The 24,283-nt window shown below is 41.4% G+C and overlaps 1 protein-coding gene across 9 annotated transcripts in view; it reads left to right on the top strand.

Moving 5' to 3' along the window:
• CGNL1 (cingulin like 1) overlaps window positions 1-24,283 on the top strand; it is a 123,215-nt gene that overhangs the window by 56,855 nt on the left and 42,077 nt on the right. For all 9 annotated transcript variants that reach the window (XM_044980185.1, XM_044980186.1, XM_044980191.1 and 6 more), the window contains one exon: window positions 24,027-24,233. In XM_044980185.1, the coding sequence (XP_044836120.1) occupies window positions 24,027-24,233 (207 nt within the window). The remainder of the gene's footprint in view (window positions 1-24,026; window positions 24,234-24,283) is intronic.

Below are 24,283 nucleotides of genomic sequence, written 5' to 3' on the forward strand. Positions count from 1 at the left end.
TTTCAAAGGTACTCCATAGTGATTTACTGTATTTCAGTTATGGAGCTGTAATTGCAAATGACAGGAAATGAATGAGTAGTCTGTTTGGTACAACAATAAAGCAGTCTGGGAAACAGCTCTATAACTGGGTTGCTGTGGCTAAGAGGTAGTTTATAAATAGCTATTCTTTACTTGCCTGGCATAGACTCTGATAGTTTAATCTGATGTACAAAAGTGAAACTTAATTCATTTTCATTGCTCTAAGGGCACCTCCTGGTCTCTTTTTACTTTCAGTGATTTTCTGTTATTTAACTAAAACAGTTTATCACAATGGTTACAAGCATTTCTATTCCTCAAATGATTAGCAAGCAAAAACCAGATGGAAAGAACATTTGACTAAGACCAGTTGTGGTATATTTGACAGATCATCTATCAGGAGACTATAACTTGCCTTTTGAGGGGGATAGACTCTGCTGTAATGGGTCATTTCCATATCTTGATTACTATTATCTTATATATGACTCAATTTATTAGTCTCACAACTATGTGGTGGATACACAACCATCTACTATGAAAAGCATAGTTTATATAAGAGAAGTTGTGTTGACCTGTTTAAGTGTTTGCATTATTAGCGCATGGAAAGATTTACATTGTAGGACAGGATACAGGAAGTTTACATTAAAGGCTGCTGAAAAGAGTCATTCTATTGTATGTAATGAATCAAGCAGATGTGTAAATACTGTAGGAATAGTTTACACATAGGAGGAAGGAATACTGGTATCTTGTACATGGGGCAACATAGGCATCAGTGTGCATACAGGGTTGTTTGTTTTTCGTGTTGCATCCCTGGCCTCATATTCCCTGTACCAAATAATGTTGTTTTATAATTTGTCCTAGCCTTAAAAGGAACTGTTTTCCCTGCAAACAGGAAGGGATCTTTGTAGCAATCCTAGATCAATAGAAATGTTTTCCCCTCTTGGAGATACCAAGTGGATTGGCAGGTAGAGTACTGAGCTCTTACAGTATGCATGACTAGCACACCACTTGTATGTCTTTCATATCAGGTTAGAACATAGCCAGGGTAATCTGATGGGAATCCAGAGGCAGATGTCTGTCACATGTGCAGCTCTGTACATATGCTTACTGATTTGATGGTTGGTTTTGCCACAGATCATTGGTAAATCATGGTGTGATAATATTTAAGTATTAAATTAAGGTTTCCATATTAAGATCTTCATTGTCTTTCCTGTAACAACCTTCCTCCCTGACTTTTGTTTTCATTGCTTTAGTTTTCATTTTGGTGTCCCTGTGGCAAGTGTCATTGACAGTCACACTTGCCACAGAGAACATTGTTTCACTTGTCAGTGAAATGCTCCCAGACTCTCAATAAGACAAAGAGAATACACTGGTTCTCCATTTAATAATACTTCTGCACTTCTATAGTACTTCTCCATCCAAGGGTAAATAGCATTTTACACATACTAATTTAATGGCACCTCTCTAATGACAGTCAGGGATGTAGAAGTAAGGAATAAGAATCCCTTCGCCAGCCACTAAAATGCAATCCTCTCTGCTGTGGAATGCAGGGTAGTGCAGAAGAACACCGCACAGCAGTTAAGGGAAGAAGGTGGAGAATTTTGCCCAATAGATAAAAATATTAGTGGGAGTTTAGGGAGGCAGCTTGTAATTATCTGAGTTGGAACTTGGTCAGCACAAGATAACATTGCTACTCTTATGAAAAATCACATGGAAACTTTAATGATCACATGTTGGCACGTCAAGTACGTTTTATGACACTTTTTCAAAGACAGCACCTCCAGTGGGTTCCCCTTCCTTGTTATTTTTAACTGTTAAGCACCAGCAGTGTGCTCAGTGCAGTAGGAGGCACAGAAGAAGACAAAAATCCCGGTTCCAAAGAGTTTACAATCTTATACAGAAAGAATACAAAACCAGAGTCCTTTTTGGGGTCTTTTTTAACTGAGTATTCTTTTTGGTAATGGGCGGGTGACAACTATTTTGTGATATTACAATAGCATTTTACATTTTATTGAGGGAAAACGAGCTGCTGAGAATCATGTTGAGAAATCAGTTGCATGTGGATTCACAATGCCACAATCACCAGTTTCTTGAAAACCTGCTGTCCCTTAGAAATGTCTCTAGTCTAAGTACTGAGCAGATCAGTTCCTGGGGTTCTCTGCTCGGTGTCCCCGTCAGGCTCCCTTCTTATGACCCTTTGACCGCACTCCTGTCCCTGTTCTTTTATTAGTTGTCCCCCGCAATTAGTGGGTTTCTGAGGCCCTGTGGAACCTCCCCTTAGGCTGGGGGGGGATCCGTTAGCATGGGGCGGGCTTTGCCCGCCCCGTTTCCCGGAAACCCAATAGATACCTTGTGAGATCACTGTCTCTATTTAAGTTGAATAATGTAATGCTTGGTTTAAAAAGCAATTCCAGAGGTGCAATCTTCAGTTGTAATTGATGCATCCATGTTAATTTTGCCTTTAGAGAGTGTTTTTCTAAAAATTCTGCACTAATTTATTTTCTGGGTCTTTAAAGCATAAAACATATGACTCTGTAATAGAATTTCATAATCTCCAAAGTGCATCACCATGAAACAAAGTTTTTGCACATGTAAAAATCTACTTAATGATCTTGGCAAGTCATTAGACAAAGTCTATAAGCAGGGGCGGCTCTAGCCATTTCGCCGCCCCAAGCACGGCGGCATGCCGCAGGGGGCGCTCTGCCAGTCGCCGGTCCCGCGGCTCTGGTGGACCTCCCACAGACGTGCCTGCGGCGGGTCCGCTGGTCCCGCGGCTCCGGTGGACCTCCTGCAGGTGTGCCTGCGGATGCTCCACTGAAGCCGCGGGATCAGCAGACCCTCCGCAGGCATGTCTGTGGGAGGTCCACCGGAGCTGCCTGCCGCCCTCCCGGCGACCAGCAGAGCGCCCCCCGCAGCATGCCGCCCCAAGCACGCGCTTGGCGTGCTGGGGCCTGGAGCCGCCCCTGTCTATAAGGTACAGATTATAGGATCAGTCTTTCTGTAAACACCCTGTGAAAATATAGAGTGTAATTTATTTATTTTTTGAGGCTCTCTTAACCTACTGTATGTTTTGTTGCAGACATAGTATCTGAAAGTAAGTCCAATGATTGTGTCTTTATATGTCTGTCTGACAATGCCATCAGTGAGACCCTTAAATCTTTATCAGTAGGGTAGCAGTGTCTGCTTACTTATTTTAAGATGGCTCTTGTCTCAACAAATAGTTATGGCTCATCCTAGTTAAGTTTGGTAAGATGAGGATGGAGAGGAAACTTATTCAACAAGCTACAGTACAAGCTTAGAACATTAGTTAATATTTTACTATATTCTTTGCGTCTACTTATGACCTTGACAAAACTGTTGGCGTAAGCCAATCTGAGCATGTCATGATACATAGCTAAGAAGATAATATGACACTGAAATAACTATTTCTTGAGAGGTTAATTCTTTCTCTGATCTTGCTATTGTAACCATGTTAAATGCTCAGTATTAGGTCCTGTTTACATTACGAAATAAAATTGTTTGTTTAGTATGTTCTGTGTAACAAAGGTATTACGAACACAGGCACCTGAATGTTGGGCTGGAATCTTTTGTTCCTTTTCCCAGATGAAAATCCAAGTAGTTTTGAAAATGATATTGGGTATATAAAACAAAACAGTGAAAATATTCCTGGCTAGAAAAAATATTCAACTGCCTGACAGATGGTTTGATTTTATTTAAATAATCTGTTCTTCAGTTGTCCTATTTTGAGGTAGTCACTTACTAGAAAACAATTGATAAAGAGATTATAGTTGTTAATGGATGGGAAAATACTGTATGATCTTATATTTAGATATATGTGCTTACCTACTGTAATGTAGTGAGGATTCAGGGTAGTTGCAGCACATGCCACTCAGGGGTCAGAGATAAACATACCTTTAAAACTCTAGTTAATGACTGACTAAGAACCAGTAACCTCCAAAAGCACAGTAATATGTTAAAACAGAGAAGTTTCTTTTTGAAAAGAGGGGAATCGTAAATAAAAACAATGGCCATTAGAACTGTAATAGATTTGTCATGTAGTTATAACTGCCTGCCATCATTAGTTCTCTTGGGTTTGGTACTCTTAGTATTTCAATTTGCTTTCACCCAATCTTTCTCTTCCCCTTTACCAAAGTCTGGGTTTTTGTCGTCTATCCAATAAAATTTTGCACTTGTTAGCGCTTTTCATCCCAAGATCTAACAGCACTTTATAAAGTTATGTGAAAGTTTAAATGATTTGCACAAAGCTGCAAAGTAAAAAAGCAAGAGAATTGGGAATAGAAATAAAATCACATTATTCCTAATCATGAGCTTTAATGACTAGATGACACTGCCTCAATAATTAATCCTACTTCAGGAGGACTTGTTTTCGCTGTAAATATACAGTGTTATAACTCAAGTGTTGCCCCTAACTTGAGTCCCATCCACACTCATACCTTTAACTTGAGTGTGGATGTGCTTTTAACTCAATTTAGCTGGTCTTTCAAGGAGTACAGACTACAGCTTGTGTTAGCACAACTTGTCAATTGCTAATACTTTCACTGTTTGCTGCCAATCCAATCACTTTGCAGTTCACATGTTTGTTCACCATGTGGCAACTCTCACTGAAGGTAGGCTAACTTAAGAGCAGTTAACTTTGCAAAACGATTTTCTGTTGGAAAATGCAGTTTCAGCAAAATCCAGAAATTTTTATGGGAAAATGTTCTTTTTTCTATCGAGAAAATTGCAATGAAATTTCATTAAGGTGGGCTCACCCCAGATTGGAATATTTTTGAACCCACCCAATACCACGAAACATTAAACTTCATTTTCCTATCACATTGTCTATGGGAGTTGTAGTTCTGGCCTTCATTCTCTCTCCTATTGGTCTGACACCTTGGAGGACTACATCTCCTATTAGGTAATGTGCTAATTAATTCTGACTTGAGTTGTGTGATGCATTATAGGAGATATGGCCCAGGCAGGGAGCCAGGCCTATAGGAGAGAATAAGGGCATCAGACTCTCAAACTACAACTTCCATAAGGCAATGTGCCACAATGGGAAAATGCAGCTTAATGATGAAACGAGTGTTTTGAAGTGTTTTGAGTCATTTCAGCAAACTTAAATGAAACATTTCAATTCTGGGAAGGTCAAAATGTTGTGCGTATGCATTATGATAGTCTTTAATTACATTATCACATACATTTTTATTCTACTTGACCCCTGCCTTATTCGATGCACGGAATGGATGGTACTCAGTGAACAGCTATTCCATATTTTTATTTTCTTCTCATTGCTCATCGTGTGGTCCTAGGCTTTTTTTTTACTGCACGCACGTGCTCAGAAGACAGAATTATTAATTTCCTCATGGGCTTTTTTAATGGTGCTTTTCACTATAGTATCTGAGTGTTTTACAAATGTGAATTAATTTATCTTCACAACACCCCTTGGAGGTGAGGGGGTGGTAGATGGGGAACTGAGGCACAGAGATTAATGTCAAGAGTATCCACTAATTTTGGGTGCCCAATCTGGGACATGTAGGACCTGATTTTTCAGAGCACAGCTGCCGGTGAGCCTGGTGCCCACCCCAGTGGGCAGGGCTGGGAGTTGTACAGCCACGCCGGAGGAGCTGCCTGGTCTGGGTTCCCAGTACAGCCCTGCAGCTCCATGAATATAAATGGTGTATCCACACAGGGCTCTACTGACAGTAAAGTCTCAGTCCTGTGCCAAGTGAAGTCAGTGATAAAATTACCAACACCTTCTAGGGAAGCACTATCAAGCCCTGTGTTTGTAACTTGGGTCATCCAGTGCAGCCTACTTGCCTAGGTCCAGGGACCACTATAAATCTATTTATTATGCAGGACAAAAGAAAAATAAACTATATGTTCTTAATAGTAACCTTTACTCAGGGCTTGTCTACATGCAGAGTTGTACCAATTTACCTCTTAAACAGGTTCAAATGGCTGGGTGGACATGCTTATTTCAGTTTAAATTAAATGGATTAGGAACACGTTTAAACCAAAATAAGCCTTAAACTGAAATAAGCACCCACACAGCCTCTTGTACTGGTTTAATTAAACAAGTTTACATATGCATATAGTGCAAATTTATGTGTAGAAAAGGCCACAATATTTTATAGTATATGTTTTCAGGGTAGAAGTGGGAGAGGGAATATTTATCTCTCCCTGAACATGTGCTGTGTGTCCAGAGGGAGCACAGCAGAAACTTAATACGGTGTATTTTTCTGTCCTTTAAATATCCCTCATTTTCTGCAGGAAGTTAGTCTTTATTTTTTTTAAACAGGGATTTCGTGTTCATTTGGATGAACCTTGTAGGCAGGAATTTTCCCACAGGAGAAAAGGACTTTTAAAGGGCAGTGCTGTCATCATGGAGTTCTACTTATTGTGGAGCTGAGGCACTTAAATGTAGCCTTAGGTGTAGTTGTTGTTTTTCAATAGGGAAACTTCATCGCAATTGTTTACACATGCTGTATTCAATGGAATTTTAGAACGGGGCTGTTTTTAGTTGAGATACATACTATTGCAGTTCCATTCTAATTACCATGGACAGTAATTTGCAATAAAGATTTGTGCCTTTTAAGCCTCACATTCAAAATTCATATTAAAAACAATGAACTAGGCTCACATCTGCTCTTCACTTTATTTTGGCAGGGATATTTTCATTCTTCTTTATGTCTAATGTCAAGCCAGCCATTTAAAATCTGTAATTGCCCACAAAGCTGATTGGCTAATCCTCTAAACCATCTGTGGAAGGTTTGCAGTTTGACCTGATATTTCTCCAGAATTAAAGTGCATGGGAACTTTGTAAAGATTCCAATGTTTTCGGTCTGTGCAAAAAAATTATTTTCTTTGGGGTGTGACCTTTTCTTGTCCTAAACTGATTTTTCACACTTGACCTTTCCATTTTGAGTCTGATCACTTGTTCTGTGTATGATGGCTTGAATCCACTTATACTAAACTACTGCCTTGTTTTGAAGGTTATATAAAATCATTGAGAACAACATACACAGTGTTTCATATTTAAAATAGATTAGTTTATAATTTTTTTCCTATTTGAGACATAATATGTTAATACAGTTGCCATGTTCTTTTGATAACAACATGCTTGTCAATGATTAGATTGAGTGTACAGTGATCCTCATTAGAGCTTCTGCAGTCATCTGATTATGTGCTATTAGTACTATAGAGTCAGAAAGCTAGATTCAGTCCTGGTGTTAGTGGACGTTTGCACTCGGACTGAATTTAGCTCTAAGGATTTAGAATAGGGGTTCAGTGTATGTGAAAGAGAGAGCGAGAGAGAGTGCATGTGCAGCTGAGTTTATATAACAGCATTGCTACTGAGTTTGTGAGCTGCTAGTGTAGCTGGGGAAAGAAGCTGCTTGCTTTAATTCTCCTTCCGCATGGCAGAATGACATCATCATGAAAGCAGAGGCTATTGTTTCCCCTGTGGAATTTGAGCATCATTTTATACAATATTATTGTGCTTGAAAATATCCTCCTGACACAGGTCTGTAAGTGTCCACGTGTGTGATTTTGAGTAAGGTGGCTAGGAAGACAAGGTTGCAGATAATACATGGCTCTCACTTCACACAGTGATACACTTACTAGTTCCCCATTCAAATGGGGATGCAATTCACAACCATATTTTTTTTATATTTATAGGAGTGGGGTTTACAAAACCCGTTTGCAGATTCAACACAACATTTGGAATAATTGTGGTAAAAGCTGCAAAAATGTATTTGTCCCCAAATCTGTGGAACACTAATGCAGTATCTCATGCTCAATGTACTCTGTAGATCTGGTTGGGTTCAGGGAATTTCACAAAATAAAATGTCCATGGGAAATTTAAACTTTTAAGTGAAAAATGAAAAGTGAAAAATTTTGGCTGAATGTCAAATTGAAAATGTCACTGATGTCTCATGGGAGTTGTCGCTTGGGTGCCTCATGTCTACATTCTCTTCTATGAACCAGGCTACCTGGTTGGATTACATCGTCCATGATGCACCACAATTTCCCCACTTGCGGAACCAGGCGTCATCGTAGTCCCAGGTCATGGTGCATCATGGGAGATGCAGTCCAGCTGGGAAATCCAACTCATAGAGGAGAGGAGAGACACAAAGCCCCAAAACTACAACTCCCATTACTGCCATGGCAGTATGTTCAAACCTAAAATTGTATGTTTTGGGGGTTAGTTTTTTCGATTAAGAGTCGAAATTTTCAATGGACGCAGATGGTATTTGTGGAAAATTTTGTTTAATTGAAAACCCAATTTTCCTTGGAAAAGAAGTTTTGATGGAAAATTTTCAGCCAGCCCTAATACTCTGGTGTACTTTTATTTTTTTAATAAGTTTATGTTGTATTGTAGGTGTGATACTTTGTAGTTAATTTTCAGTGACTCAGGCTCAGTGTTCCTTTTCCTATTTTGGATGACCACACTAAAAAGGGGTGAGCATTTAAATGATCTGAACTAAATTTTGAAGACCCATTAGATTTAATGGTGGCAGTCGCCAATTGTTGATGCTATATTGCTTCTGTCTGAAGAGCAAACAGAATTCCAGTTCCCTCATATGGGATCTCTCTGATTGATGCTGCAAATAGAACATTCTCACCGTATTGTTGTTATTGAATAATTCCTGTTAAGATGCCTGGAGGAAACTGAGTAAATTGTATTTAAACAAACAGCAAATACAAAACAGAAAATAGGAGGTGTATGAAAAGCTGTTTAAATAGGGAACAGTGCAAGTCAGTAAAGCCACTGGGGCAGCTTGAGAAAGCCATAGATTTCAGTAAAGAAAAAAAATTAGTTTAGAATCCCTTGTTACCTAATACTTTTAAATTAATGGGACGGTCCAGTTATTACCGTTTTGTGGGTTTTTTTGGAGGGGGAGGGGTTTTGTTAATTAACTGTCACTGGGGAATTTGGAAAGAATCCTGTGGCACCTTATAGACTAACAGACGTTTTGCAGCATGAGCTTTCGTGGGTGAATACCCACTTCTTCGGATGCAAGTAGTGGAAATTTCCAGGGGCAGGTTTATATAAGCAAGCAAGAAGCAAGCTAGAGATAACGAGGTTAGTTCAATCAGGGAGGATGAGGCCCTGTTCTAGCAGTTGAGTGAAAACCAAGGGAGGAGAAACTGGTTCTGTAGTTGGCAAGCCATTGCCAAAATTCCACCACGATTTCAACAGCTTCCACCCCACCATCAACCTCAGCCTGGACCAATCTACACGTGAGGTCCACTTCCTAGACACTACGGTGCAAATAATTGATGGTCACATTAACACCACCCTATACCAAAAACCTACCGACCGCTATGCCTACCTTCATGCCTCCAGCTTCCACCCCGGGCACACCACAAGATCCATTGTCTACAGCCAAGCACTGAGGTACAACCGCATCTGCTCTGACCCCACAGACAGAGACCAACACCTACAAAATCTCCACCAAGCATTCTCAAAACTACAGTACCCGCATGAGGAAATAAGGAAACAGATCAACAGAACCGGACATGTACCCAGAAGCCTCCTACTGCAAGACAAACCCAAGAAAGAAACCAACAGGACTCCACTGGCCATCACATACAGTTCCCAGCTAAAACCCCTCCAGCGCATCATCAGGGATCTACAACCCATCCTGGACAATGATCCCACACTTTCACAGGCCTTGGGTGGCAGGCCAGTCCTCGCCCACAGACAATCTGCCAACCTGAAGCATATTCTCACCAGTAACTGCACCCTGCACCATAGTAACTCTAACTCAGGAACCAATCCATGCAACAAACCTCGATGCCAACTCTGCCCACATATCTACACCAGCGACACCATCACAGGACCTAACCAGATCAGCCACACCATCACTGGTTCATTCACCTGCATATCCACCAATGTAATATATGCCATCATATGCCAGCAATGCCCCTCTGCTATGTACATCGGCCAAACTGGACAGTCTCTAAGGAAAAGGATAAATGGACACAAATCAGATATTAGGAATGGCAATATACAAAAACCTGTAGGAGAACACTTCAACCTCCCTGGCCACACAATAGCAGATCTTAAGGTGGCCATCCTGCAGCAAAAAAACTTCAGGACCAGACTTCAAAGAGAAACTGCTGAGCTCCAGTTCATCTGCAAATTTGACACCATCAGCTCAGGATTAAACAAAGACTGTGAATGGCTTGCCAACTACAGAACCAGTTTCTCCTCTCTTGGTTTTCACTCAACTGCTAGAACAGGGCCTCATCCTCCCTGATTGAACTAACCTCGTTATCTCTAGCTTGCTTCTTGCTTGCATATATAAACCCGCCCCTGGAAATTTCCACTACTTACATCCGAAGAAGTGGGTATTCACCCACGAAAGCTCATGCTGCAAAACGTCTGTTAGTCTATAAGGTGCCACAGGATTCTTTGCTGCTTCTACAGAACCAGACTAACACGGCTACCCCTCTGATACTTGGGGAGTTTGGATAATCCCAACTCAGCAAAAAGGTACAAATTCCCCAGTGATAATTTAAAAAAAAAAAAAAAAAAGCCCAGAGTAAAGGCAGCATCTGATGCAACCTTTCTTAATTCTGACTTTTTAATAGTGGACTAGTACTTACTAGCATGTTTATGAATGCCTCCAAACATTTCATCCTCTGTAGCTATATTTGGCAATTAAATGATATTTGGTAAAAGAAAGAAAGCAATCAGCAGAGTCTTAATCTAACCTTTTATTTCTCTGTACTCCTTTTCTTAGGGCAGTGTTTCCCAAACTTGGGACGCTGCTTGTGTAGGGAAAGCCCCTGGCAGGCCAGGCCAGTTTATTTACCTGCCCCGTCTGCAGGTTTGGCCAATCGCGGCTCCCACTGGCTGCGGTTCACTGCTCCAGGCCAATAGGAGCTGCTGGAAGCAGCGAGGGCCAAGGGACGTACTGGCCGTCGCTTCCGGCAGCTCCCATTGGCCTGGAGCAGCAAACCGCGGCCAGTGGGAGCCGCAATCAGCCGGACCCGCGGATGCAGCAGGTAAACAAACCGGCCCGGCCCACCAGGGGCTTTCCCTACACAAGCGGCGTCCCAAGTTTGGGAAACACTGTGTTAGGGGATATGTGCACCAGTGTAACTATATCGAATGTAGATGTAGTTAGTTGGTTATGTGAGGCGTTTGCATGGGTATGGCAACATCAGTGTAGTTACAGCCATGTACATCTCCCTACTCTAGACAAGCCCCTTACATTTTGTTACTTTAGTCTTTTCTCCTTAGTATCTTTTTCCCAGATACACCCACTGCCCTCCCTTCCTTTACCTACCCTCTCCCCCAGCAGGTTATGATTCTTTAACCAATACCTACAGCCTGATTTTGCTGATGGGGCGTGTAGACTCTTGGAAACATGAGACTTCCTAATATAGTTTTTCAGAGCAGGAAAGATCCTTAGTTAGTAGGTATTAAGTGAGAAGAAGATGCAAGTGAATAGGGAAGGTTTGCAAGGGTAACAGGGAAGTAGGTATTAAGAGGAGCAGTTAGGGATGGAGGAAGATGTGAGGGTGAAATTAGGAAGGAGAGGAACTGAATGATATGTAGGGAGTAGGCATGAGGCCAGGCAAATCACTGTCCTGTACTTTAAACTGGTGGGTAGAGGGACTGGCTGGCTGGCTTGGTGGCCTGGAGAAGAGGGCAATGCTTTCTGGCTCGGGGGAGGAGGGGAGACGTAAAACTGCTGGAAAAGCAGTCAGCCTGGTGGATGACTCAGCACCTAGGAAATGAGGGGTTTAAAAAGGTCAGCCTGGGCCTGGACCTTCCCCTCATCACTCAAAACAGGCTGGGCAGCACCCACCCTCCCTCCCTATTTAGGTCAGAAATATGTCGGGTGATTAGCTATATCTGCTGTGGGCGTTTCGCTAGCCGCCCCCTTAAAGAGGGACTGGGAAGGAAGTTTTCCCTTACCACCACATTGGCCAGATGCTGGGGGAGGGTGTCGCCTTCCTCGCAGCAGTTCAGGTGGGCTCTGTTCATGCATAGCATGACAGGCAATAGGCCATATGTTGCAACTCTTTATTTGTATAGCGGATGTTCAGGGCAGGTACTCCATAAATTAAGGCACAAAAGAATGGATAAATGGCTTGGAAAAGGAATGAAGGAAAGGTGCTTGATAATTGAGCAAGCTGGGGGCAGTTGTGGACTCCTCTGATTAGTACAGCAGGGAGCCAACCCCCCATCATTATAGTCCACCTTAACCCCGCCTATGAGCGGGGGTGGTTGGTAAGGTTCCAGCAAGGGAATTGCTGGAGGCACTTGGATGAAAAGTGGGGGAGCTGGTGGGAAACCCCTCCCCCCCCCCCCAACCCCTGGAATTGGCTGGAATTGGTAAGGTCCTGGCAAGGGAATTGCTGGAGGGATCTGGATGAAGGGGGGGCGGATGGAAGGCCTCCCACCCCCCGACCCTCGGAATTGGCTGGAATTGAAGGTTCCCGGCAGTGGTTCTACTGGAGGGACATGAACGGAAAGGTGGTGGTGGTTGGTTGTGGGGGGTGGAGGGAGCGTTGGTGCTGAAAAAAGCACTCCCCCCAGTTAATTGTGGGGGTTTTCACCTGCACTGCACATTTTATTGCCAGGTTAGTCCCAGACATCTTATAATAAAGTTGTGGCCTGATTAAACCCATATCTAATGTTTCCTGTCATTCTTTTGGCATAGCCAGACAAATGGTCGTGGGAAGAAAACAAAGCAAATAGAAATGCAAGCAAACAAATAACAATACATGAAACTAAAAAGGGCGCCATGTTAGCATCTTTAATTGAAATAAAAATAATTCTAGCAGTAAATAGCTCTTTGCTTTTACTAAGAACTTGCTAGCTGATTTGAAGGTACTCTGGATTTACCGTGCTGTAACAGAGAGTAGAATTTGACCCAGTAAATTATTGCTGCCTCCGTGTGTGTCTGCGCATACTGTTCCAGACATAGATTTTTATCTCCCGGTAAGATAACCCGCTTACTCTGCAGCCAGCATTAAGTCTGTTTTGTAAATTTATCAGCAAGGTCAAAAAGAATGAGAGATGTAGCTGACCCTCTCGACCCACTCCACCTCTAACCGGATCAGTCTGCACCACTCTGTGGGGAAATTTCACCGTGGAAAGGCTGCATCCAGTGTTGGTACCATTTAGGTTCATATAGTATTAGAAGATACAGGAGTGTAGCAGTAATGCACTTCGTGGTATGAAACATATTTTAAGTAGCAATACTGTCGGGATGGATTTGCTACACTGAATAAAGGGGACAGACACTGGTCTATACACCTACATTCATTTACACACACGTATCAGTCTGTTAAAGTACATCTTTTTGAAAAGCAAGTTTAGTGCAGGGAGGTAGGGAGAGACTAACTAAAGGGCTGGTATTTTTGTCTGACACATTGATAAGTAGTCATTTTTGGGATGTCAATTAATCGCAGTTAACTCATGCGATTAACAAAAAAAAAATCGTGATTTAAAAAATTAATTGTGATTAATCGCAGTTTTAATCGCACTGTTAAACAATAGAATACCAATTGAAATATATTTAATATTTTGGATGTTTTTCAACATTTTTATATATATTGTATTCTGTGTTGTAATTGAAATAAAAGTCTATATTATTTTAATTACAAATATTTGCACTGTAAAAAAGATAAAAGAAATAGTAACAAGGAATCCGGTGGCACCTTAAAGACTAACAAATGCATCTGAAGAAGTGGGTTTTTTACCCACGAAAGCTTATGCCCAAATAAATCTGTTAGTCTTGAAAGTGCCACTGGACTCCTCATTGTTTTTGTGGATACAGACTAACACGTCTATCCCTCTGATAAAAGAAATAGTATTTTTCAGTTCACCTCATACAAGTACTGTAGTGCAATCTCTTTGTCAAAAGTGCAACTTACAAATGTAGATTTTTATTATTTTATTTTTTTGGTTACATAACTGCACTCAAAAACAAAACAATGTAAAACTTCAGATCCTACAAGTAAACTCAGTCTTACTTCTTGTTCAGCCAATCGCTAAGACAAACAGGATTGTTTACATTTATAGGAGATAATGCTGCCCTCTTATTTATTACAGTGTCACTAGATAGTGAGAACAGGCATTTGCATGGCATTTTTTGTAGCTGGCATTACAAGATATTTACGTGCCATATATGTTAAACATTCGTATGCCCCCTGATGCTTCGGCAACCATTCCAGAGGACATGCTTCCATGCTGATGATGCTTGTTTAAAAAAAAAAAAAAAAAAAGCATTAATTAAATTTGTGACTGAACTCCTTGGGGGAGAATTGTATGTCTCCTGTTTTGTTTTACCCGCATTCTGCTATATGTGTTGTAGCAGTTATGTTATATCAGTTATAGCAATCATGTTATAGCAGTCTCGGATGATTATCCAGCACATGTTGTTCATTTTAAGAACACTTTCACTGCAGATTTGACAAAACGCAAAGAAGGTATCAATATGAGATTTCTAAAGATAGCTACAGCACTCGGCCCAAGGTTTAAGAATCTGAAGTGCCTTCCAAAATCTGAGAGGGATGAGATGTGGAGCATGCTTTCAGAAGTCTTAAAAGAGCAACATTCCGATGCGGAAACTACAGAACCCGAACCACCAAAAAAGAAAATCAACATTTTGCTGGTGGCATCTGACTCAGATAATGAAAATGAACATGCATCTGTCCACCTCTTTGGATTGTTATCGAGCAGAACCCGTCATCAGCATGGAGACGTGTCCTCTGGAATGGTGGTTGAAGCATTCATGGACATATGAACCTTTATCACATTTGGTACCTAAATATCTTGTGACACCAGCTAAACAACAGTGCCATGAGAATGCCTGTTCTCACTTTCAGCTGACATTGTAAACAAGAAGCGGGCAGCATTATGTCCTGCAAATGTAAACAAACTTGTTTGTCTGAGCGATTGGCTGAACAAGAAATAGGACTGAGTGGACCTGCAGGCTCTGAAGTTTTACATTTTTATTTTTGAATGCAGGGTTATTTTTGTACATAATTCTACATTTGTAAATTCAACTTTCATGATACAGAGATTGCACTACAGTACTTGTATTGGGTGAATTGAAATACTATTTCTTTTGTTTTTTTACAGTGCAAATACTTGTAATAAAAAATAAATAATAATATAAAGTGAGCACTGTACACTTTGTATTTAATGTTGTAATTGAAATCAATATGTTTGAAAATGTAGAAAACATCCAAAAATATTTAAATAAATGGTATTCTATTATTGTATAACAGTGCAATTAATCACACGATTATTTTTTTAATCGCTTGACAGTCCTGGTTAACAATATGCAAATTAGAGTGTGTATTTGAATATGCATTAATTCATTTATATCAATAACAAGTGTCCTGATGATCAGAACTTAAATCTGACCCGGCTGCAGCATGGAATGAGGTTTAGCAATACAGAAATTGTCAGATTTAATGTCTCATCAGTCGTCAGTCCATCTAAGATAGTGTCCCGCCAAAGCCCTACAATTTATCACCCGGCCAAGTGTGAACAAACTGGTAGATTTTTGTTATTTCCCATCATTTTGTGATGTGACCATTTACTTTTAAAACACAATGACACAGAAAAGCGGGGGCAGACAGAAGGGTGGAATGTACATGGCTAGAATATTTAAAGAAACTACAATCTGAGAATTAAGATATGCTAATTACAAAACACAACCATTACTTTAATGTTCCACAAAGGTCACTCTGTATACTAAATATGGATGCATTCATTCCAGTCTTTGACTTCAGGAATCTCACCCAACTAGCTATACCTGTTAAATGCCATGCATGTTTTTACATATATAATCACACTTTCATAGTATCAGAGGGATAGCCGTGTTAGTCTGGATCTGTAAAAGCAGCAAAGAATCCTGTGGCACCTTATAGACTAACAGACGTTTTGCAGCATGAGCTTTCGTGGGTGAATACCCACTTCTTCAGATGCAAGTGGTGGAAATTTCCAGGGGCAGGTTTATATATGCAAGCAAGAAGCAAGCTAGAGATAACGAGGTTAGTTCAATCAGGGAGGATGAGGCCCTCTTCTAGCAGTTGAGTGAAAACCAAGAGAGGAGAAACTGGTTCTGTAGTTGGCAAGCCATTCACAGTCTTTGTTTAATCCTGAGCTGATGGTGTCAAATTTGCAGATGAACTGGAGCTCAGCAGTTTCTCTTTGAAGTCTGGTCCTGAAGTTTTTTTGCTGCAGGACGGCCACCTTAAGATCTGCTATTGTGTGGCCAGGGAGGTTGAAGTGTTCTCCTACAGGTTTTTGTATATTGCCATTCCTAATATCTGATTTGTGTCCATTTATCCTTTTCCTTAGAGACTGTCCAGTTTGGCCGATGTACCTAGCAGAGGGGCATTGCTGGCATATGATGGCATATATTACATTGGTGGACGTGCAGGTGAATGAACCGGTGATGGTGTGGCTGATCTGGTTAGGTCCTGTGATGGTGTCGCTGGTGTAGATATGTGGGCAGAGTTGGCATCGAGGTTTGTTGCATGGATTGGTTCCTGAGCTAGAGTTACTGTGGTGCAGGGTGCAGTTACTGGTGAGAATGTGCTTCAGGTTGGCAGGTTGTCTGTGGGCGAGGACTGGCCTGCCACCCAAGGCCTGTGAAAGTGTGGGATCATTCTCCAAGATGGGTTGTAGATCCCTGATGATGCGCTGGAGGGGTTTTAGCTGGGGACTGTATGTGATGGCCAGTGGAGTCCTGTTGGTTTCTTTCTTGGGTTTGTCTTGCAGTAGGAGGCTTCTGGGTACACGTCTGGCTCTGTTGATCTGTCTCCTTATTTCCTCGTGCGGGTACTGTAGTTTTGAGAATGCTTGGTGGAGATTTTGTAGGTGTTGGTCTCTGTCTGTGGGGTTAGAGCAGATGCGGTTGTACCTCAGTGCTTGGCTGTAGACAATGGATCTTGTGGTGTGCCCGGGATGGAAGCTGGAGGCATGAAGGTAGGCATAGCGGTCGGTAGGTTTTCGGTATAGGGTGGTGTTAATGTGACCAACTCTCCAACACCAAATTCTACAGGCCACTTTCCTCAGATCCCACTGAGGAATACACTAAGAAACTGAACCATCTACTCAGGACACTCTCTACACTAACACCGGAACAAATCAACATACCCTTAGAGCCCCGACCAGGGCTATTCTATCTACTGCCCAAAATCCACAAACCTGGAAATCCTGGACGCCCCATCATCTCGGGCATTGGAACTCTCACTGAAGGACTGTCTGGATACGTGGACTCTCTACTCAGACCCTATGCCACCAGCACTCCCAGCTATCTCCGTGACACCACTGATTTCCTGAGGAAACTACAATGCATTGGTGACCTTCCAGAAAACACCATCCTGGCCACCATGGATGTAGAGGCTCTCTACACCAACATCCCACACGCTGATGGAATACAAGCTGTCAGGAACAGTATCCCTGATGATGCCACAGCACAACTGGTTGCTGAGCTCTGTGCCTTTATCCTCAGACACAACTATTTCAAATTTGATGACAATATATATCTCCAGATCAGTGGCACCGCTATGGGCACCCGCATGGCCCCACAATATGCCAATATTTTTATGGCTGACCTGGAACAACGCTTCCTCAGCTCCCGTCCACTCACGCCCCTTCTCTACCTACGCTACATTGATGACATCTTCATCATCTGGACCCATGGGAAGGAGACTCTGGAAAAATTCCACCACGATTTCAACAGCTTCCACCCCACCATCAACCTCAGCCTGGACCAATCTACATGGGAGGTCCACTTCCTAGACACTACGGTGCAAATAATTGATGTTCACATCAACACCACCCTATACCGAAAACCTACCGACCGCTATGCCTTCCTTCATGCCTCCAGCTTCCATCCCGGGCACACCACAAGATCCATTGTCTACAGCCAAGCACTGAGGTACAACCGCATCTGCTCTAACCCCACAGACAGAGACCAACACCTACAAAATCTCCACCAAGCATTCTCAAAACTACAGTACCCGCACGAGGAAATAAGGAGACAGATCAACAGAGCCAGACGTGTACCCAGAAGCCTCCTACTGCAAGACAAACCCAAGAAAGAAACCAACAGGACTCCACTGGCCATCACATACAGTCCCCAGCTAAAACCCCTCCAGCGCATCATCAGGGATCTACAACCCATCTTGGAGAATGATCCCACACTTTCACAGGCCTTGGGTGGCAGGCCAGTCCTCGCCCACAGACAACCTGCCAACCTGAAGCACATTCTCACCAGTAACTGCACCCTGCACCATAGTAACTCTAGCTCAGGAACCAATCCATGCAACAAACCTCGATGCCAACTCTGCCCACATATCTACACCAGCGACACCATCACAGGACCTAACCAGATCAGCCACACCATCACCGGTTCATTCACCTGCACGTCCACCAATGTAATATATGCCATCATATGCCAGCAATGCCCCTCTGCTATGTACATCGGCCAAACTGGACAGTCTCTAAGGAAAAGGATAAATGGACACAAATCAGATATTAGGAATGGCAATATACAAAAACCTGTAGGAGAACACTTCAACCTCCCTGGCCACACAATAGCAGATCTTAAGGTGGCCGTCCTGCAGCAAAAAAACTTCAGGACCAGACTTCAAAGAGAAACTGCTGAGCTCCAGTTCATCTGCAAATTTGACACCATCAGCTCAGGATTAAACAAAGACTGTGAATGGCTTGCCAACTACAGAACCAGTTTCTCCTCTCTTGGTTTTCACTCAACTGCTAGAAGAGGGCCTCATCCTCCCTGATTGAACTAACCTCGTTATCTCTAGCTTGCTTCTTGCTTGCATATATAAACCTGCCCCTGGAAATTTCCACCATTTGCATCTGAAGAAGTGGGTATTCACCCACGAAAGCTCATGCTGCAAAACGTCTGTTAGTCTATAAGGTGCCACAGGATTCTTTGCTGCTTTCACACTTTCATAGTTACTCTTCAAAGGGTTAGAGACAGCCTGGGGAAAACAAAATGGTTCTATGGTAAATAAATGATTATTCACTTTCCAAATTCAACATACAGTTCTGGTTCTGACCCTTTTTGTGACCCTGTCTCTCTGGTTAACTTCTTATACTCGTGAGTAAACTGATATATAGAGCCTTTAGTTTTCGGTGCTTTCTGGATGGGAAATATCCTGTTCGTTAATTTAATTGTTGTTGTTATTTAGTGCCTTTAATCTTGAAGGACCTTACAGTGCTTCACAGGCCATTTATATATAGCATCATTGAAATGCAGCCACTTCTAGGGAGGAGGGCCACATATCAGTAGACACGATACCCAGCACACTTATCACTAATTTGTACTGTCTACACAGGGGAAAAAAGGTGTGGTTTTTTTTTTCCAGTTGTGTGACCCTCTCTCCCCCCAAATGCCTCTGTGAACAGCACATTACACCTTTTACATTGTTTGAGCTGGCCATGTTGTAGCCTGGTGTTCAACTGAAAAAACGCACCTTTTTGTTTGCATAGACAGGCCTATGGAGCCCTAAACTTTGTATTATATTTGCCATCCTCAAGTTGTAGAATGTGAAATACAGTAATTACCATTCAAAAAGTCAGTGTTTGTCACCAGATAGCATAGAGGTGATTTAGTCCAGCAGTTCTCAATTCTTCCCCTGGCTTTTTATTACAGGGATTTCACTTAGGACTAGGTAGGCCGTTGCCTTTATGTCCTCTCTGAAAAGGCAGCAGTGCATGTAACATACTAGCTTTGTGTGTAACATTGCCCTCTAGTGACTGGCCTATGGAAGGTCCTGCTTCTTTTGTCCTGTTTCAGAGTCTTGAGGTTTTTGGATTCAAAGGACCAGAGTTCTAGTTCCGTTGGATTCAATAACTGTCTGTTTGCAGCACGTGGATTCATTACATGTGGGCTCCCCTAGCTTCCCCTTCCCTTCTTTCAGGATACTGTCAGCTGCGCAGGTTGTCAGGCCTATATTTCACTGCCCATTCCACTCACATAGCTTCTCTGAAGAAGATGGCAGTGCGAGCTACCCAAGCTCTTCCCTATCTGTCCCCTGCATGTGGCTCCCCTGAAGTTAGTGGAGCCAATCAACTTCCACAGTAGAGCAGCAGAAAAAATTACTCTGGGTTTTTTTTTGTTGGTTTTTCATTTCATTCAATCAGAAGAGAGTCCTAAGCTGTTCATGAAGGGAGAGGGCAAAAAGGACAAGAGATTTCCAGCTCCCACGGGACTTCTGGGGTGGGCTTGAGGTCTCATGGTATTTGGCAGTGGCGCAAGATTTGGAAACATGATTGGTGCCCTGTTCTCAGGACCACTTCCTGTTGCTGGTTTCCAGCAGCCAAAGAGAACTAGAGCACATGGATCACAGGCTGCAGTTTGGCAATGACCAAAACCTGCTTGATTATGTGGGCATGTGACTGTCCACTCCAGAGCTGGGACCAAAACCTGGTGGGGAGCCAAGATGGGATAACAAACTTGTTGCAGCTACTTGTGTTGCTAGGTGTAATACATTACAGAGAATTTGTTCAGGAACAGTTCATTTATGTGAAAGTATAACCCCTGCAACATAGCCAGAATCATTGGAGACCTGTGGTGAGCTGCTGATTACGTGCTGTCACACAAGTTTAGGCTGCCTGAGCCAGCTTTTACTTACACACTCGTTCCCCCCTCCTTTCCTCCCCCCCTAGATTTTAACTAATGTTGGAGAAGAAAATACTTGGAACTTGTTCAGTGGAGTTGGTTCCTTTTTAAGTTTCCCCTTTTAGACATGCTTGACCTCAACCTTGGCCAGTTTCTGAAGACATGCAGTGGAAGAGAAGGGAGAATACCAATTTGGTTTAATTTGAGTGATACATAATATACATAAAGCAAAAGGCAGGTCAGAATAGATCCTGAGATATGACTGAATTAAGCCTCTGTGACGGGGCTGAACTTTCTTAATTTTTAACTCTAATGGGTAAAGTTCCTTTTGCCTCACATACAGTGCTTCCTGTTGATGTACTTACTGTGCTCTAAATGAACAATGCTTCCAGGGCGGGAAAAAAAATATTGATATGACAAGAGAATAGCCCTAACACACAAGATGAGGTGCTGGATACTTCAGGTACAGTATGGGCCTTCTGTTCTGTGTTCTCTAACTCTGGAGCAGTGTGTAGGCGGTTGGATGAGAAAGAACAGACAAATCAACATTCCATTCACTGAACTCCCCAGCATGCCTAAGCTTCTTTCACTCAGCTAGTAAAAGGCGGAAAAAATGAAACAAAAAGGAGCCACTAGTAGAGTGCCTGCTAATTAGTAAAACTATGCCGCATTACAAAAAGCAAAAATAAATGAATACAGAGGATATTACCAAAAAATATGTTAAGTTACAGCATCAGCAGAAATACATTTCAAAGCTCTTTAACTAGTATGTATGTTCAGAAAAATTGACTGCCTTTTTGTGTACTTGCAAAAAGACTAGAACTTGTCATCCTGCTGGTGTTGCCAATTTTTGTATAAAGAGTTCATTAACCCAAATGGACAGTCTGAGCGATTTCTGAGTTACAGCTTTATCAGAGTAATTTGCATATTTTTGTTATTGCTTACTAGAAAACAATTAGTGAAGGGTCCTTTGTAGAATAAGAGCCTCTTGTATAACTTGAATCAGGTTTGCAGTACTCCTTTCTTCTTCTTCTTCTTCTTCTTCTTCTGTGTTGATTTTTCCAGTAGCATACAGCACGGTGTAGCTTTGTTGCTGATCTGTCCTGTTACACCTGGAGAGTAATCTCCATTTAAAAAGCAATTGGCTTTGTTTCAATTTACAAATGAATTACTGCTTATCTCTATTTTTTGCGGATAAAGCAAAAACATTGTAAAATAGCTATTCACCCCTCTTTTCACTTTATCTACAAAAGAATTCACTTAACCTACACAGGATAATCCATTTTGTATTTCTGAGATGAATGTAAATATAATCCCATACACAATATCGTGCTTAAATATTTTTAAAGTTACTAAAGCAAAAGTCAATGGGATTTTGTATTGGAAATAAGGATCTGTGCTGATGGATTCCTTTGCAAGATTAGGGCCTAAATGTCCAGGATCAAGAACCAAACCTTTTATCACAAAGCAGCCTTACGTTCCTGGTGGAAGTTTTGAATGAAACATAAGCAAAGGGCCAAAGATCAGGTCAACCTAGGGGGTCACCCCTATGAGTTGAAGTGTTTAAAAATGTGTATGCTGCATACATGGTTAAGCTCACTTGAATCAAATCTTTACGGGATTGTTCTGTCACATGATTCTTCCATTCCACAACCTGCCACACCACATATAATGATAACAATGACACCATTCCTCACCATCTCCTTCTTCTCATTGCCATTTCCATGACTCCTCAATACACTAGTTTCTTCTCTCTACCAGTAGGCTTATGTCTCTGACTCTCTGTTCTTTTGTTAACTTGAGTTTAATTTTGAATGTTAATAAACCCCAATTCCTTATCAGTTGCACAAGGTTAGCTTTATTTAATTTACTTTTAAACTCTTTTTATTCATGTTTTCAAAATAGTATTAAAGTAAGCTTTCTGTTTCTAGATTCTGAACTGTAACACATTCATTGCATAGCCATATATAAACAGTAGGACAAATATTATACAAGTCATATGATCTATACAAAGCAAAGATTCAAATGCTGCAACCAAGCTCATTACCAAAAAAACTATGAATGCACAGTATAATACCATGTCATGTGAGAAAACCTCGGATGTAGTTTTATTATAATTTTGTCTTTAATGCATTGTATTTTTTTTGTTTCTAAGCAAATATATAAAAAGCATCCGTTTGAAAACCTTAAGCACCCCGACATATGTTAATAAAACAAAACCCCAGCAGCTAAATTCCCAACACCACTGCCCTAACCAGTAAAACTTATAACCTACAGCAACTCACTTATAGCTAAACAGATTAAAACTCCTCCTGAATACACAGAAACTTACTCCTCAAGGGCTCACATTGCTCTTGAGATCTACTAGGGTTTTTTTATAGTAACTTTAAAATATACTTAAGCAGAGATTACACGTGCCTAAGGGCTTAAAATGGGACGTATTGAAGTAAGAATATGAGATAACAGACAAAAGGCTGCTGAAATATAGAGGATATTATTTGAAAGTGTAATAATGCCTTCAAAAAGAGGTCTCTTTTACCTACATAGCTGGTAACTTTGGGTATTGTGGTTCATGGATCTGCAAGTAATACAAATGCACCTTTGAGGCCCACATAAATCTGATCTTTCATAGAATATTCCAGGTTGACACATCCACAGTTTTGTATGGATGGTATCTTTGGTTTCAGAATTTAGTTGTGGGAGAAGAGTTATTACCCTTTCAGCTCTAGGGATCTGGATGCAAACTGTCTTGTTATAGCAGCAAAGAATCCTGTGGCATCTTATAGACTAACAGACGTTTTGCAGCATGAGCTTTCGTGGGTGAATACCCACTTCTTCGGATGCAAGAAGTCTTGCATCCGAAGAAGTGGGTATTCACCCACGAAAGCTCATGCTGCAAAACGTCTGTTAGTCTATAAGGTGCCACAGGATTCTTTGCTGCTTCTACAGAACCAGACTAACACGGCTACCCCTCTGATACTTGTCTTGTTATAGGTCACAGATGGATGGGAGTTTGGGCTCGCTCAGAATGCTGAGGTTCTCAAAATGGAGTTTATGGTAATAAAACAGGCAACTGTGCTTCTCTGAATCAAAACTTGCTCAAAAGCAAGTTTTCCGAGAGCATAGGTTGCATGTGTATCTTCTGATGGTACAACTAATTTACTTTTAACTCTAATATGGATTTTGCTCCAAAATGCCAAAAACTCCAGTTGGCAGTGTTCCTTTATCTATATGAATCAGAAAATATTTCCATCTTTAAAATTTTCATCCAGGATTACATGGACTGAGACCTGTGTTTGGAAACAAATTGCATATTTTTACATTGTCTTTAAAAATGGAGGTTTTGTCTGTTATCTTTTTTACTAGAATGCTGTTGCCCTTGCCAGTGAAAGAAACACTGCAGAACAGATGCAAAATAGTGCAGAAAATCGAGTGAAGGAGTTGGCTGAGCAAAATGAACAATTGAAGAGAACAATTAAAGAGCTAGAGAACAAAATTAAGGAACTCCATCAACAGATTGATAATATGAAAGGGGAAGAAGATACAATGAAGGAAAAAATAGAGAGATATGAGGTAAGTTACAAAACCAGACGTGTAACTTGTGTGGTTTTCTTCCTGTTCGT

Source organism: Mauremys mutica, chromosome 11, assembly GCF_020497125.1.
Source record: "Mauremys mutica isolate MM-2020 ecotype Southern chromosome 11, ASM2049712v1, whole genome shotgun sequence".
Classification (NCBI taxonomy): domain Eukaryota; kingdom Metazoa; phylum Chordata; order Testudines; family Geoemydidae; genus Mauremys; species Mauremys mutica.